General features: G+C 41.3%; 1 protein-coding gene across 3 annotated transcripts in view; it reads left to right on the top strand.

Moving 5' to 3' along the window:
- The window catches only part of SLC7A11 (solute carrier family 7 member 11), a 64027-nt gene that overhangs the window by 34689 nt on the left and 13818 nt on the right, over positions 1–15520 (top strand). For all 3 annotated transcript variants that reach the window (XM_018925044.3, XM_018925045.3, XM_009099901.4), the window contains one exon: positions 14345–14468. In XM_018925044.3, the coding sequence (XP_018780589.1) occupies positions 14345–14468 (124 nt within the window). The remainder of the gene's footprint in view (positions 1–14344; positions 14469–15520) is intronic.

Genomic DNA, 15520 nt, shown 5'->3' with positions numbered 1-15520 from the left:
TATTCCTTGTATAAAACACTCCTACTCACATAAAAGTCGAGCTGAAGGCCATGGAAACATTCAGGATGAGGCAATTCAGTTTTCATACCTTAAGTTTTGTGCACCCTAAAGAAACACAGTAGTTGTCTTTTTCCATGTATTTGTTTGATTTTTATAGACCTAATTATTATTTCACACAGAGTTAACTTAGGGCTGGGTGTTGGAGAAGAGTGAGGAGGAAAATGGCAGAACAAAAATGAGTGCTATAGGTGCATGCTTAGATACACTATTGCTGTGCTGGGTTTTATCTGTGGATATGTGTGTTGAAATTAATAGTGCTACCTCTGCTCTTTTCCCCCAACTGCCTGATATAGAACCTGATTCTAACTCCTTTTATGTCTCAAAAATATAATAAGGATACCACCAAGATATCAGTCAGAAATCAGCAAGGTAGTCAGCTACCTGAAAAATCAAATCTATGCAGAAAACATAAGTGAGGATGGAAGGAAAAAGATAAATGGCAAGGGCAGAGAGTGTAATACCATACTGCTATACCCCAGGACACAGGGGCAGTAGTGGTTCTGTTCTCTGTGTGCTGTTGGGAGGGAGGATGGTAAAGCAGGGAGGGAGTGCCTGCTGCCTGAGGGATTGTCCTCCTCTAAGGCAGATCTACATTAAGGCAATACTTCAGGAGCCATTGCTTTGATATGTTTTTTTCTGTTTGTGTGGACTCTGTGGCTTAAGATAAAAGAAACAACTTGAAATGAAAATGACTGGATGAATTCCTTCAGAATTCTGGAGACAACTGAAACTTTTTGAAGATTATTTGTTAGAACTATTTGATAGTTCTAAAAATGTATCACTGGAGCAGGATCCTGAGAGGGTGGGAGAGGTTCCTGCAAACCCACGAGATGAATGGACATGTGAATGCCTGTCCTGCCTGTCCTTTCTTTTTTTATCCAGGGCCAGTGGAGAAAGGGGGTCTGGACTAATCTCTTCTGAGGGGATGAGGATTGAGCAGACTGGTCAGGGGAAAGTGTCCCTGTCCACAGCAGAGGGTGGAACTAGATGGTCCTTAAGTCCCTTTCAATCAAAATTACCGTATGATTTCAATCTTTTGATTTTCACAAGTGACTGCTTTTGTTAACTCACAGGTGACAATGGGAGGTATGGGTGAGGTTTTGCTTGCAGTGTACACAGAAGGGGCACACATCCACATGGAAGTGCACACTTAGGATACAAGCCCTCAAACAGGTTTTCCTCTGCCAAGCCTGTGGCACCTCTTCTGGGGAAGCAAAGTCCAGGCAACTCAGGTGGAGCTTCCTGCCCTCCCTCCTGCTCCAGAGAGGAGAAGGTGTGTCCCAGGTGCCCAGACTGGAGCTGGCTGCTGCAGAGGGTCCTGCAGCCACTGTTTCACAGAGCTTTGGTGTCTCCAAGGTGGGAGGATGTGACAAGCCCACGTGCTGGCCCTGTGTGTCCCCACATGGCTATCTGTCTGTCCCCACAGTGGCTATTCAGTGTGTGGTGCATGGTGTTGTGCCACTGCACTACATATTGCTCCTTTCTAGCCCTCGTGGCTCATTTTGTTTGCCAATGTGATAAACCCCTGAGTGTAGGGTTTGTTTTCTTTCCTGTTGCTGGTTTTACTTTTTTGTTTTTTTTAAATAACTTCTGTTTGTTTATGTGAATCATGGTAACTATGAATCAGCTCTCCTAAGGAAGTAAAACAAATGTTTATCCAGAGTCTCTCTGGCTAGCTGGAAAAATTGTAATCTGCTTTACCAGCAGGGTAATGTAACATAAAATATTGTAACCTTCGAAGTTTCCATTGCCCTGGATTTTCCTTCATTTTCACAAGCTGCAGCACATGCAAAACTGTTCTAACATCCATTTATCTTTCACTGAGGGACATAGCAGTACATAGTAGGGAAGGGTGACAGTTTCCTCTCCATGGGGAACCTGAGTTGCTCAGCAGAATATTCATGGTGGGAATAAAAATCCCTTGCAAGACTGATGCTCTGCTGTAGAACAGAGTGTATTTTACTGGAGAGATTATGGGCTTCTCAGGGCTGAGAGCTCTTCTCTTGGCCACAGTGAAGGTTCCATCAGTCATTTTCATTCTCTTTTGGTGGTTCATAAGCAGAGGGCCTGGCTGAAATTACTGTAAAAGTGAAGGGCAACAGTGTATTAGGGGTAGATAGAAAAAGGAATAAATTCACTAAGGTGACAAGTCCAGCTGAGGTGGCTTGGAACAGTCACTGCAGCTCATAGCTCCTGTCCTGGCTCCTAGGGGTGTTGCACTCTTTGTGAAAGCAAGTGTGTTTTATAGAACTTCTAGTGTGGGTGCAGCTCTGTGTTGTAGGTAAACCTCTCCCAGATTTTCTCCTTCTCACTTTAAAATTGGAACCTGGTTTTGTCTGATGTTTGAGCTCTTATTTCTGTGTTTACCAATGACATTAGCTCTTGTGGAGGTGACTCAGAACACTCACCCTAATGTTTTAGTCTGAGATTTAAATCTGTGTCTCAAATAGCACTGAAATTTTACTGTAAACTCCAGCTAAAACCCTGAAATTCCTTATGAAATTATAGATCAGCCTTTTCTCATGGGTATTGTCAGTGCTGGTTTGTAGCCTGGGTGTAGAAAAAGAGGTCTCACAGCCATTTATTCTGGTATTTGTGAAAGCAAGTGACCCCCACTACCTGTGGTTAGTTATACAGGGCAGCAACAGCTACTTTAATTCATAGTGCAATGTTGTGATCTCTGTGTGGTGCATCCTCTCCTGGAGCCAGAAGGGGATGACCCTCTTCTGCCACTTTTTATTCCCTTTTCTCTTTAATGCTGGGCCTCAAAAATGAGGAAGAGCAGAGTGCTAAGGCAGTGTTAGGTAAGCAGGGTGTTATACCAGCACATGTAGCAGCATCTTGCTTGCCATTAACAGTAAGTCTTTCATTGGAGTATACCATTAGGCTGATGCTGGCTGGCACCATCTGTCAGAGGTGGTGAGATGACTGTCAGAGAAAGCAAGACAGCATTTTTTACTGGGATAAGATACACAATAGGAAAATAAAATACAAACAAAGCAATGGGCAACAAAAAGTGCAAGGGCCTTCTGCTCTTTATTGCAGTCATGCACATCAGACTTGAGTTTTTTAATGCACAAAGAGTCATTAACACATGCCATGCCACCATGAGTAGTTGGCATGGTCAGAATTCCAATAGCAATGGTGTTACACACACTAGAGAAGGAATGTGTTCCACTTACTTCAGCCAGCACAATAACTTGCTCTGACACAGTCTTTTTGTGTGAGACATTAAATGGGGTTCTCTTATCTGATTGTTCATCTCTAATAGGTAGTGAGATTGCTGGCTTGTATTTAAGACATGCAATAGTCATATAAAAATGAGACAATCTGGCTTTGTACATCCTTCCTGTAGATGAGTACATAATTTCTTGTGTTACAGGAGATTTTCCATCAGGGAGAATTGATCTTACCTAGTGAATGCTAGGATTGTTATTCCTCTGCACGCCCCTTCACAGCAGGGTGGCTGTTTTATGTGAGTGCTTATGGGTGTGCAGATGTTCTGGGAGCAGGTTCTGGCTACTCACAGCCTAGCTTACATGTTGATATTTGGCTGTGGATATCTTGGAATTTTAAATATCACTTAGTGACAGTGATATTTTATTTATGGAACTACTATTGTTAACTAAGTGACCATTAGGGTTTTTAGTCATTTAAATTGCAGTATAGCTTATATCCATGAAATGTAAACTAAGAGGATTTCTAAAAGATTATTAATGCTCCAGGGGTGCTGTGAAGTGAATAATCTGTATTTCACAAGTAGCAGCGTTGTGGTTTATTATGTCAATCCTCATTCACTTGTAGCACTTGCTGTTGAACAAGTGCTGTTATTTGCATCTTCACCTCCTCATTATGTTTGGTTTATTGTCAAAAAGTGGACTATATAATGACAGTATTTAATTTTTTGAAGTATGATGGAATGGAAAATTCCTCACAAGAATAGTTTGGATACCATCACTTGGAAAGACCTAACAGCAATTTAGAGACCTCCTCCATAGATAATGAGAATGGATAATGAATAGGGGCACTCTGATATGGCAAGAGGTTTAACTTCTATGTGGGGGTATTTTAAAGGAAAGAAAGTTTGCATTCATCCAACACTGTAAAGGAATGACATGCACTTCTAGTTTGTCATATCTGTTTACTACAGGAAAAAAACAGTTGCTAAGCAAAACCAGATAAAAGTAAAGATTAATCCACAAGGAATGTAGAAGACCATGAAATTCATTTTCCTTGGGCAAAACTCCCATTAGAGGATAAGCTGCTTGTGAGTCTAAGGAAGAAATATTTCAATGGATGGGAAAAAAAGCAGAAATGCTTTAAGATTCTTGCTTGGTGATTGTAAAAGTCATGAGGAGAGGCTTTTTCTTAGTTGCAGGCTATCCCAGACATGAACAGATCCAAGCTGTAGGGCACCTCAGCTTGGTGTTAAGTGTTGACAGATTCAAGATACTGTACTGGAATGACCCTGGAGTGCAGTGAATTACATATTTTCTCTGCTTTTAAGAACATAATTTTGCCCACAGAGACCCAAAAGCTGCCATTTGCTTTGTGCTTATTTTGGTTACTAAAAAAATGTCTACACAATACACAATCTATTGCTAAACTAACACATAAATTTGTCCTGTTCCCCAGAGCTGGTGTTTTTAAATGGGGTCTTGCAAGAAAAATGAAGAAAAAAATGTTAGCAGGATCTGTTGCAATCTATAGAGAAAGGGACAATGATTTCAAACCAAAGGAGAATAGGTTTAGGTTAACTAGGTGGAAGAAGGGGTTTACAATGAGGATTGTAAAGCAGTGGAATGGGTTGCCTGGGGCAGTGGTGGATGAGCCATCCCTGAGAACACTCAAGGCAGGTTGGGTGGGGCTCTGTGCAGTCTGATCCAGTGGAAGGTGTCCCGGCTCTTCCCAGGGAAGTAGGACTACATGATATTTAATGGTCCCTTTCAACCTAAATCTTTCCATGATTATCTAGGTTTGCTTTCAAATGTAGAAGTCAGGGAGGCTGGTGCTGGACAGGGTGCTGTGGAGTGCCAGGATGTAGGGATTTTTGATGGCATCAGTGCATGGTCCTTTTAAGCTGATGCTATGAGTCAGGATAAGGGATAGTGTGGTAAATTCTGTATAAACCCTCATTGTCACTTTCATTTTAAGATTTTAGCATGGAAGAATAGGGCATTTTTGCAGAGGGTACGCTGAACATTGAGCAATTGGAAAGGTGAGCCAGCCTTAAAATCCTGAGTCTCATTGATTATACTGTCCAAGAGAATTGAAATAGGCTCCTAAGTCTGGCTATTCCATGTCACTATCAACTGCAGGGATCTTGATTTGCAGCAGAGTTTCAGGATTAACTCTCTATGGTTATGTTTAAAGTTGTGTTTAAGATTTTTCAGTTTGAACACAGAAAAAGGAAATTTCAGCCTTGCTGACCACTTTGAAAATTGTGCATATTTTGATTCATGATATCACTTCATCAAAAAAAAGACATGGATAAGCTTTTCTCCTATGCCTGAGATTGTAGTTTCAGCATTATGAAGGTTTAGTGAGAGAGGATTTCAGCTTAGTATTTTCCTACTCAAAGCACAGAAGGTAATAAAATAGAAAAATTTGATATTCCCATTTGATCTCCATTCAAGTGCTTCCAGTTACTGTGTGCTGCAAAGGCATATTTAAGCTCACATTTGAAGTTTTCTGGATTTCTGTTCTATGTCAGAACTCCTACAGAGTTATTTCAGTGTGCTGTATGGGCTGTCCCACATCTGTAGGTGCTCTGCTGGGCTGTCCTTAGCAGGACCAGAATTTCCCTACTTTCTGCAGAGAAAACAATTTATCTGCCAGAGAGCCACCTTCAGGGCAGTGCAGTATTGTTAAGACATCTCCTTTTAATTTATTTTACACTTTTTATATCTTTAAAAATGCTAATGCTTTAAGGCACCTGCGTTTACCATTTTTCTGGTTTTGAATTCCTTCAGAAGAAGGGCCTGGCTTGGTAAGTGACATTTCAGTTTCCATGGTGCTCCTGATTACAAGTAGCTGCTCTTTTCATCACCAAATGGTGCAATTTTCATTCATGCTGAAATATCAATGGTAACATACAGCAGCAAATTGTTCCTTTATGATCCTTGGCATTGTGGAAACTCTCCTGCTCAAAATTAAATGTCAAGGAATTTAGCAAGTATGAAAAATCTGCCTCCTTTTATGCACATACACACAGAGGTGTATGATCTTCCCTCTGTGCTCTGTGCATCTAAGCATTTACCCTCCCTTATTCCTGTAAGGAGTCATTAATATGCTACCAGGGATGCTTCCCAAAAAGTCCAGCTTTTAGAGGGGTTAAGGGGATAGCATTCCTTCCTGTACCTTCCACTGGAACTGAGCCAGGGGTTTTGTATTCAGGCTACTTGTTGCCAGGCTGTGAGCATGAGTAGATCATTTTGGGAATGATAGCAGCCTTGCCAACCTCATCCCTTGCATTTCTCAAAGTATTGCTCTGTCATCTGCCCTGGCCCAAATTACAAACATATGTTGTTGGTGTAGGCAGTAGGAATACTCACAGACCAAGCCAGGGCTCTGCTTCCAGCCCAGCCCTGCTCCCTGCAAACACTGAGGTACTCGTGGGAGTGTGGGGAGGGTACTGTGACAGGCAGCACTGTTTCTAGTGGGATTCCTTTCACAGCCACTGTGATCTCTTTCCCCGGCCATGATATTGTTATGCAGGAGATGATGGGTTAGGTTTCTCAGCTCCGTGGCCTGATCTGCACATTTCCCAGATCAGGTTCCCTTGTTTATAATTCTAAATATCCCTCACTCGCCCACTGCCAACTACTGCCAGTGGTCCATCTTTCCTAAGAAAAGTGATCCTGGCTGGAGAAAGTAGACACTGTTCATAAATCAGGTGCTCAGGGAATTAATGACTTCAAATTCCCAGGAGAGCCCGCTGTAATAAATTGAACTACTTCTGATACACAATCACTTCACTTCCTCCCTTTTACATTGATTTAAGTCTGGCAATGAGGTATGTGATGGTATGGAGCAGTTAAGAGGAAGTCAGACCCACTAGACCCACTAAAAAAAGCAGCTTGGAGGAAGTGCTGTGGATTGTGTCTCTGCCCTTTCCCCTTCATTTCCATGCAGGAGCTGGGTGCAGGCAGAGGTTTTGTTTTTACAGCCCTGTGTCAGGTTTGTTGTTATGGCTGCCTTGCCTCCAAGCAAGCACCATGATTTACTAGTGCTTCTCAGCATGATCTACACTACTGGCAGTACTGGGAGCACTTCCACAAATAGACCTCAGGAGAAAATAAAGTGCTGGAACTTTCTTTGAGAGAGCAGAGGTGCTTCTTTCATCTTCTGGCTGGGAGAGAGCTGGGTAATAAGGGTAAAATCTGAGGTTTTGTCTCTCTGGTGGAAAAGGTCATAAACTTCCTTGAGGACATTCATTTCCCACAAATGAAATAATAGGAGGGTGATGTTAAATGATGATGTAAGACAGAAACATAGAAGTCATTTATCAAACTCAGGAGTGACAGTATATTTGTATTTGAGTCCTCTGAATTTAGACTCTGCTGCTTTTTAAATGGCAAGCTTTTGTGAGAGTGGCAGACAGCTTTTTAACTAGGTCAAACCTAAACCTCACTTTTATTGCAATACACTAGATAAATAACCATTGTCTTCTGGCCACCTTCACTACCATTTCAGGTTCTGAAATACAAAATGCAGAGCCTTTGCTAGAGATTCTGCCTTTTCCAGGCACTGGCTGTTCTCTGGTTCAGCCTCCCAGACTCCAGCCATGAGCACACTTGAGTTCCTAGGGTAGGCCTAGTTCCCTGCAGGTGTGACTGCAGCAGCAGGAAAGAAAAGCAAGCTCCTTGGGACTTTCAGGTTCTCAAGAGGGATGTAACTTGGGGTCAAGTTACAGCGCAAAATAAAAGCCACATTTGGTTATTCACACGTCTTTTGGAAACAGTTGTAAACTTAGTACAATAAATTTGCAACATGAAGATGTTGCACCCTGGCACTTGATGTACTTATGGAAATAGAGTTGACTCAGAAATCACAGGAGGTGATTGATATTTTATGTTTCAAGTCTGTATTCCATTTCTTCTTTTAAAGAGATTTTAAAAATTAGCCCCCATAGTAGCTCTGTGTGCTGCCTCTTATGCTCAGTTTCTGGCTCCTAAGAGTGCTCACATGCCTTCTGTACAAGAAATGGCTAAGCAGAGATAGAGGGACTAATATTTAGTGCTGTAATCTCAAAAGTTCTTTGTGTATTTCCCTGTCATCTTTGATATATGCTGTGTTGGCATAGTTTTCTTTGGGAATACCAGTAGTGCTATCCACTCCATGCAAAATGATTCAGGATCCTGCTTGACCATGAGGAGTGTCTCTGGCTGCTAGTCCAAGTTTCGGAGTTCATTCTGCTCTTCCAAGAAAGATGTTTCATAAAGGTATTGACTCGACAGGGTGGGGCTTGACATAAATGAGCACTGTGGTCAGATGTATGGCTTGGCAACCTGAGCGTACACAAAGACATCTTAGCCAGCTTTAAACATCTATTAAAATAAAGCCAATCCCCTTGTGAGCATAACAACTATTCTGTTTCTCAAGGGCTGTGGACAGATTTGCCTCTGGAGACTTGAGCTGAGAAGGTTTGCCTGAAAGGAGATATTTTATGGAAAAGAGTGTTACCCCGTGCAATTAATACCTAAGTCTGAAGACAAGGCAGCATTTATGCTGACTAGTTTTTGAGGAAAACCTGTTGGTTTTCCTTGGAAAACTTGGAAAAAGTGCTGAAAACATCTGAGAAGTTAATAAAATTTCCTGCCTTTTGCAGCACACTGATAACACAGAATGACCCTTTAAAGTCAGTTGGTTGTGGAAGACCCTATTTACAAACTGTAAGCAATTATAATCTGAACCAGAGAAGCCAAACACTGAGAAGACAATAAGTAATTAGCACAGCAGAAGCTCTTTTCTTCTCTTGGTAGGTGGTAGAAGGCAAGAAGGCTTTTAAATGCAGACTGTAGCCTGATTTTTCACTCTTTTATCCCAGTGTCATGCTGCTGTGTGTCTGAAGTGAGAGATATGGAACCAAAGCATGGAAATGAATAGGGGGGAGCCCTTTAAAACTTCACTCCAACAGCAGCATCCATGGAGCATGTGATGGTCTAACTGAGAGTGCAGCTTCATGACTGGGCTTTCCTTTCTTTCATTCCTCCTCTCAAAACCAAAAAACGATCACAGGATGATGGAGGGAAGTTATGTAATTGAATGTTGTCTAAGCTGCAAGCCCACAGACTGCAAGTTCCTCTGATCTGGAACGTAAAGATGGAACATATTGGAGGGCAGTGAAGGGAAGAGATGATTTGCTGATGGGAATCTTCAATAAACAAAATAATAATAGCTTGTCACTGAAGTCAGCAGTTGCTGAGACTGGTTAGCATGTAGAAATACGTGGATCTGAGAGGTGCTGTGATGATGCCCGTCCCTTCTTCTCTCTATTCCTGGCTTTGATTCAGTCCTGGGAGGTGACCTCCTTTGAAGTTTCACATCTGCCTTTTCTCCTATCAGATGGTTGGGATTGTAGTTTTTTCACCTGTTGACATGGTGAGGATGATTTGATCAATTCAGTGTAATGTCTTGCCTTATAGGCTGCTTTTTACATGAAAAACATGTCAGGGATAAGTGAGTTTATATCGAAATGTGCTGCTTGCTGTCCAGGATTTGGCATTGCCACTGCTCATGGAATGACCACCTGGGAATGGTGAGAGATGTAGTTTGGACTCTGGAACACAGTGCTTACTAAGGCAAGCCTGTATGTCTTCTAGTCTTGCACTGAAGTCCTGGGAATATTAAATTTCTCTTGCCACTTTCTGTATTTGGTTTGACTTTTTTTTTTTTTCCTCAGTGTCAGGTTATTTGGATAAATTTACTCTCGTGATAAATTTGCTCTTTTTCTGCCAAGCTTTGGTGCTATGGGCAGTGCAGTGGATGATTAGATTTTTTTTAAGATTACCAAAATCTGGAAAGAGTTTGTTTGAAAAACTGCTTAGCTGATTGCAAATGGTGAAAAAATTATTGCACAAGGGAACTTTTGAAACTCCTCTGGTGGTAAATTTTCAACTAAGAAAATAGAAAATATACAGCATCATGCTCATGAAAACTAAGTAAATCCTTGCCCATAAATCATGTGAGGGAATTAGGATTTTTCTCCTTCTTTGCTATTGTCATTCTAAATTTATATGCAAAATTATCTTCCACAATTTTCTTACTACAGTAGAGATGTAATTCCATGTAACTTTATCAGTAATTAAGTTATTTATTTCAACCTTTTTATTTATGCTTCCTGGCTGGGTCTTGCTAGTGCAGCTTTGTCCAGGACAATTGACTATGATGAGTATTTGTAAAACCTGGCTTTGATATGGATGCAAGGAAGAGGTTTTGGTATGACCTCCAAGTGACAAAGAATGTGGCAGGAAGGTGCTTCACTGTTGTGAACTCAGCTGGCTTGGAGGGGTCTTTGACTGTGTGGTTGTCATTTCATAGGGAAAACAACCCTCAGTGGACACGTCACTGAGTGCTCACTGTTTGCTGTTAAAGAAGTTGCCATTAACCTGGAATATGTGCTGTACATTTCTAGGAATGTAGAATCAGCTCCTCAGCTGATTTATTGACATGGTTTTTCTCATCCTCAGGTTCTTGCTTTGGCTTTCTCTCTCTTTTTCCTTTTACCTTATTTTCCCTTTTCCCTTCTTTTGCTTGCTCTGCTTTCAGTTTTTTTCTTGCAAAAATATTTGTAGGAGTAGAAATGTACTAGAGCAGATTATCAGAAGATCTACGATTCTGCAGCGCTGAAGGTTAAATGCAAAACCCAGTGGTTATCCTGATTAACTGAACTGTGTGCCCTAGCTCTGGTGCCTTTTATAGGCTCTAGAGGAAGGAAATTTGCTCCCAAGCAATACACAGCATTGCTTGGCAACCATTTCAGCCCTGTATAGCACAGGATGGGCTAGCTGTATTCCCAAAGCTGAACTTCTCTGTGGTGGTAGGTTCCTTGGTGACTTTTTCTGGGAATCACAAGGTAAATGCACTCTTAATTCAAGTGTGATTCTTCATTACAGTTGCTCTGTATACAGGGCAGAAGGGGAAGATTTAGCTTTGAATAGCAGCTAGGGATGAGTAAGTCTTAAAAGGTATGGAGATTCAATTCCATTTTAGTCTACATTCAGCTACATAGAAGCTATCCTAATTGTCTCTCTTCCACTTTTTAAAATACTGTTTAATTATAGGGCCAACACTGTCCTCATTCAGATTTCCTCAGATTCCCTTTGATACTGATTTTCTTCAAAGTTTTGGGAGAAGACATGAGTATTGCAAAAAGACTTTCCTGGCAGCAGCTTCCCCTTCTAACCAATTATTGAATTTTCTCTCTGTAGTCCAAAAGTCTCAGCTAGCTGTGAGGCAGCTGTGAATTTGTTTTACATTGGAAACATGGTTTATCAGTATTGTGGACAACCTGTGTTGTGTGTGATTCATAGAATGCAGAAGTGAAAAGGTGGAAACTGCATAAATAGAGGCAGTTTAATGGAGAACAGAACCTCGGTAGGATTTTTCTTATTTAGAGACAGTATTTGGAAGTCTGGAGAATATCTAAAACATTCCAAGAAAATTGGTACAGTGATCCTCTAAGGAAAGGAGATAGTCTTTATTGCTAATGGCATTATAGCTTGTATTCTAGCATGGAGACTGTAGTTCACAGCAGAGAATCTGATAATGGGATTCTGTTGCAAATTGGGAACTGTTCTCTTAAACTGGATGATAGAAAAGACACAATTTAAGCTCTCACTCAGTGGTTTTGCACATGGTTCCTGGCTGTCTGCCTGTGTTTTCAGGTATTTTGAGGACCAACACAAATCTGAATGGAGGTGTCCGTGAGAAGTGAACCATGCTGTATTGCTTACCCCTGAAATCTTGGAATTGGTCTTTTATTTCTGTTTGCATCTGTCACTGGAAGCAGTGGGAAATAAGCAGCACTTGGAAGGGCTGTGCAGGCATACCACAGCCCTCTGAAAGCTCACTCCTGCCAGGAGACAAAAGGCAGTGCAGCCTGAGCACTTGCTTCCTTCAGGAACAGGGACTTGGGAGCTTAGAAGTCACAGCATCCCTCGTGCTGCTCCAGGCGCTGGGGTATGATTTGCAGGCTTCTTAATAAATACAGCTTCCTGACTAGTTCTGGCTTGTTTAGGGCTTTTATTCTTCTGAGTGTGTTTCTTTGTTGGTACCAGGGCGTTAGCGCTCCTCCGCATAACAAAGCAGGACTTGCAGCGCTCAGATAATGGTCGCATTTGGAAGCCCTACCACCCCCAACCCCACCACCTCCCCCCCCGTTTTGAATTGCCATTTTTATTTTATCAGAAGTTAAGCTGGGATTTAAATTAGGTGTGGATATGAGGTGCTTAGTAAGAGTTAGAACAAACAAAGATAATCTGTTAGGTTCACCACTATGCTTTGCGATGCAGAAAATATAGATAAAATACCTGCTCTGAGAGGCTTTAAATCCATGTATCCCTACCTTGAATCAGATGCTAAAAGGATTTGAATTCAATTTACACCCAGGTCAGGTAAGAAGCTTAACCCAACTGATTGCAATATATCTGGTAACTTACAGACTCCATTTTGACTTATATTATCTACCTGACTTACAAACCCCGTTTTGGCGTAAATTATCAGCACACAGAGCTGCAGTATTTCTTGTGTCCATAACTGTGGGTTTTCCAGCAACACAGCACCTGTATTCTGGTCTCTTTGCTCTAGTCCTTGCTGTCATCTTCTCCATCAGCAAACACACCCTACAAGTTGACTGGCTTCCCTTCTTCCAGTTTCTTCACCTGAGATGTGTGCATGAGGTAGCTGTGGCTTAATACAGTATCATGATGTCTGCCCAGATTTGGTGTTCCATTACCTGCATGATCCTCTTACCCACCTGTGTGTCTGGGTTAATGGGAGCATTTGACACCATGGCTTCTGAGGTGGGCAAGATGTGCAACAATGATACTGTCCTGTTTTACTTATTTATAAATACATTTATTTATTTAGTCTCAGGTTAGAGCTTATTTTCAGCTCAAACAGCCGTACTAATGTGAAAGATCTATTTGAGAAATAAAGTGAAGAAGATCCCTAAATTCTTACCTGGTTATGTTTCTTTAAGAAAAATATCAGAAAAGAATGATCTTTGTGTTGGTTTTCAAAATACCTTTTCCTTTGAAGTGATTACAATAGTCCTTGAGAAATGTGCTTGTGATCTCTTCTGGAATACCAGAATTCCTAGTTCTGTCTTTCCTTTAGCCACCTGCTGGGGCGACCTTCTTTAAATATGGCAACTTCACCATCCCTCCAAAAGCAGCCTTAATATGGACAGCTGGAAGGAACCAGAAATGAAAGAGGAGCTCTCAGCTCTCCTCAGAGGGACCATACATACCAGCCTTGGAACTAAAGGGCTGGTTTCAGATCTGAGTTTTTTCTTGGTGTGTATTAGTGTAACACTTGGGGCACCTGGGTTTTTCTCCTGACTCAAACATTTGCTTGCAGTGTGGCTTTGGACAAATTCACTGAGCTTCTGTTCCTCCTTTTAAAAACAGAAATAATTCTGCTTTTCTGACTAGAAGGAAATGCTATATGAAAATTTGGCATTATTATTTATTTGTTTGTTGTTGTTCTGTCCTTTAGCTAGGATGGTAGGGGGGTTGTGCTTTTCAGTACCATTTGTGCTGTGCTAAATTTACAAATTTGTACTGTTTTCCTTTCTGTGTCATATTCTGCTATCATGCTCCCCTGAATAGTGAGAGATATCACTGGGATGTGGTAAGGTGTGTAAAGGAAGAAATACACCCAGGAGGAGATGGCAGAATTTTGCATGCTGGATATTTTGGTATCCAGGGGAAGATGTCAGACCCTTCCAGGTGTTTGGGTTCAGCTTGCAGGTCAATCTGAGTAGGCAACTTCAATGGGAAGTGGGGGACCAATGGGAAGCATGGGGACCACAAGCCCCTTGGTGTCCCCAAAGGACTCCTCCCTCAAATGGTTTCTCACCTCTTCATTATAAACCTATTTCCTTTGTCTAGAGGGTTGTGTTTATTCCTTTTTTTTTACTGGTAGTTTCTAGTGATGATATTTTGGGATTGCCAAATGTGCATTCACCATCGTTAGTGGCTTTTTCCCATGTTATTTGTTTCATGTTCAGGGATTAGCAGCCAGATTGCAAAATAATGAGCTACCTTGTGTATTTCAGAAACATACCCCTCGCAATATGCATTTCAATGATTATCGTCACAGTTGGCTATGTGTTAACAAACGTGGCTTATTTCACTACAATCAGTGCTGGGGAATTGCTGCTTTCAAAAGCTGTAGCAGTGGTAAGTTACAGAAGAAAAATACAGAGATGTATTCCTGCTGCAGTTATGTTTGTTGATCTTATTCTTATTTTCAGGGGGGAAAAAGATTGGGCGGACACATCCAGTCAGGTTTTAGTATGGCAGCACTTATTAGCATCCCAGTGAAATTTGATTTTTGACTGATGAGTGGGATTGCAGTTCAGGCCATCGGTAGCATTTATAATGTGACATTGGACTGTATTTATTTACCTCTTATAACAAAGTCAATAGGACTTACATTTCACAGCCAAATACATGTTTGAAAAATTCGGAGCTAAATTGTAAGCTCAGCTCCTGCGAAGCAGGAATTACAGATATTTATGAAAGAGAGAACTCTGAACTATTGTGTGTAGCAGAATACAGTAACTTTGTCTCTGCACAATGTGTGTCCTGAGTAGTTGGGAAGGGGGTTGCTGTGAATACTGGAGCTCATTTGGAAAGGAGTTGCAAGGCAACCTGGCTAGGAAACCCTGCTTTGATTGTCCTTGCTGAATTGTGGTGATGACACTGATTTTTATATTTATGGTATCTGAGTCACAATGAGGAAATAAATAATTCCATTTATTTTCCAGTAGTGATACTACCTGTGACTATTTCAATTGACGTGAGTCTTGAAAAATGACAAATTCTGTAGCTAATTGGAGGTCTAGAAAGAAAAAATTTTATAAACATGATGAAAATTATGCATGTTGCCTGTAGTGCCCCAAACTCCAATTAAGGCTCTTCTGCTAACCTAAAACACTAAAGCCTGAATAGATAGACTATACCACTGGGTAGCACCAGCTGAGTGCAATCAAGGTTGTAGAAAAAAGGTATTAGACGTGCAGATCAGACCTTGATCCATTCAGACTTGGTCTTCTTCTTTGGAGCCATAATGGTTTAAATTGACATGAGTCAGGGTCTGATTTCACCTCCCCATCATTGCTTCAACTGGAGATCTTCCACATGCCCTCAGGGGAAGAAGGGGTAGGACAGCTCAGCTGTAGTAGCTGTGCTCTCACAAAAGAGGCAACAAATGCACTGCACAATTTTCA

Source organism: Serinus canaria, chromosome 4, assembly GCF_022539315.1.
Source record: "Serinus canaria isolate serCan28SL12 chromosome 4, serCan2020, whole genome shotgun sequence".
Lineage (NCBI taxonomy): Eukaryota > Metazoa > Chordata > Aves > Passeriformes > Fringillidae > Serinus > Serinus canaria.
This window is presented reverse-complemented; position numbering and strand designations above follow the sequence as displayed.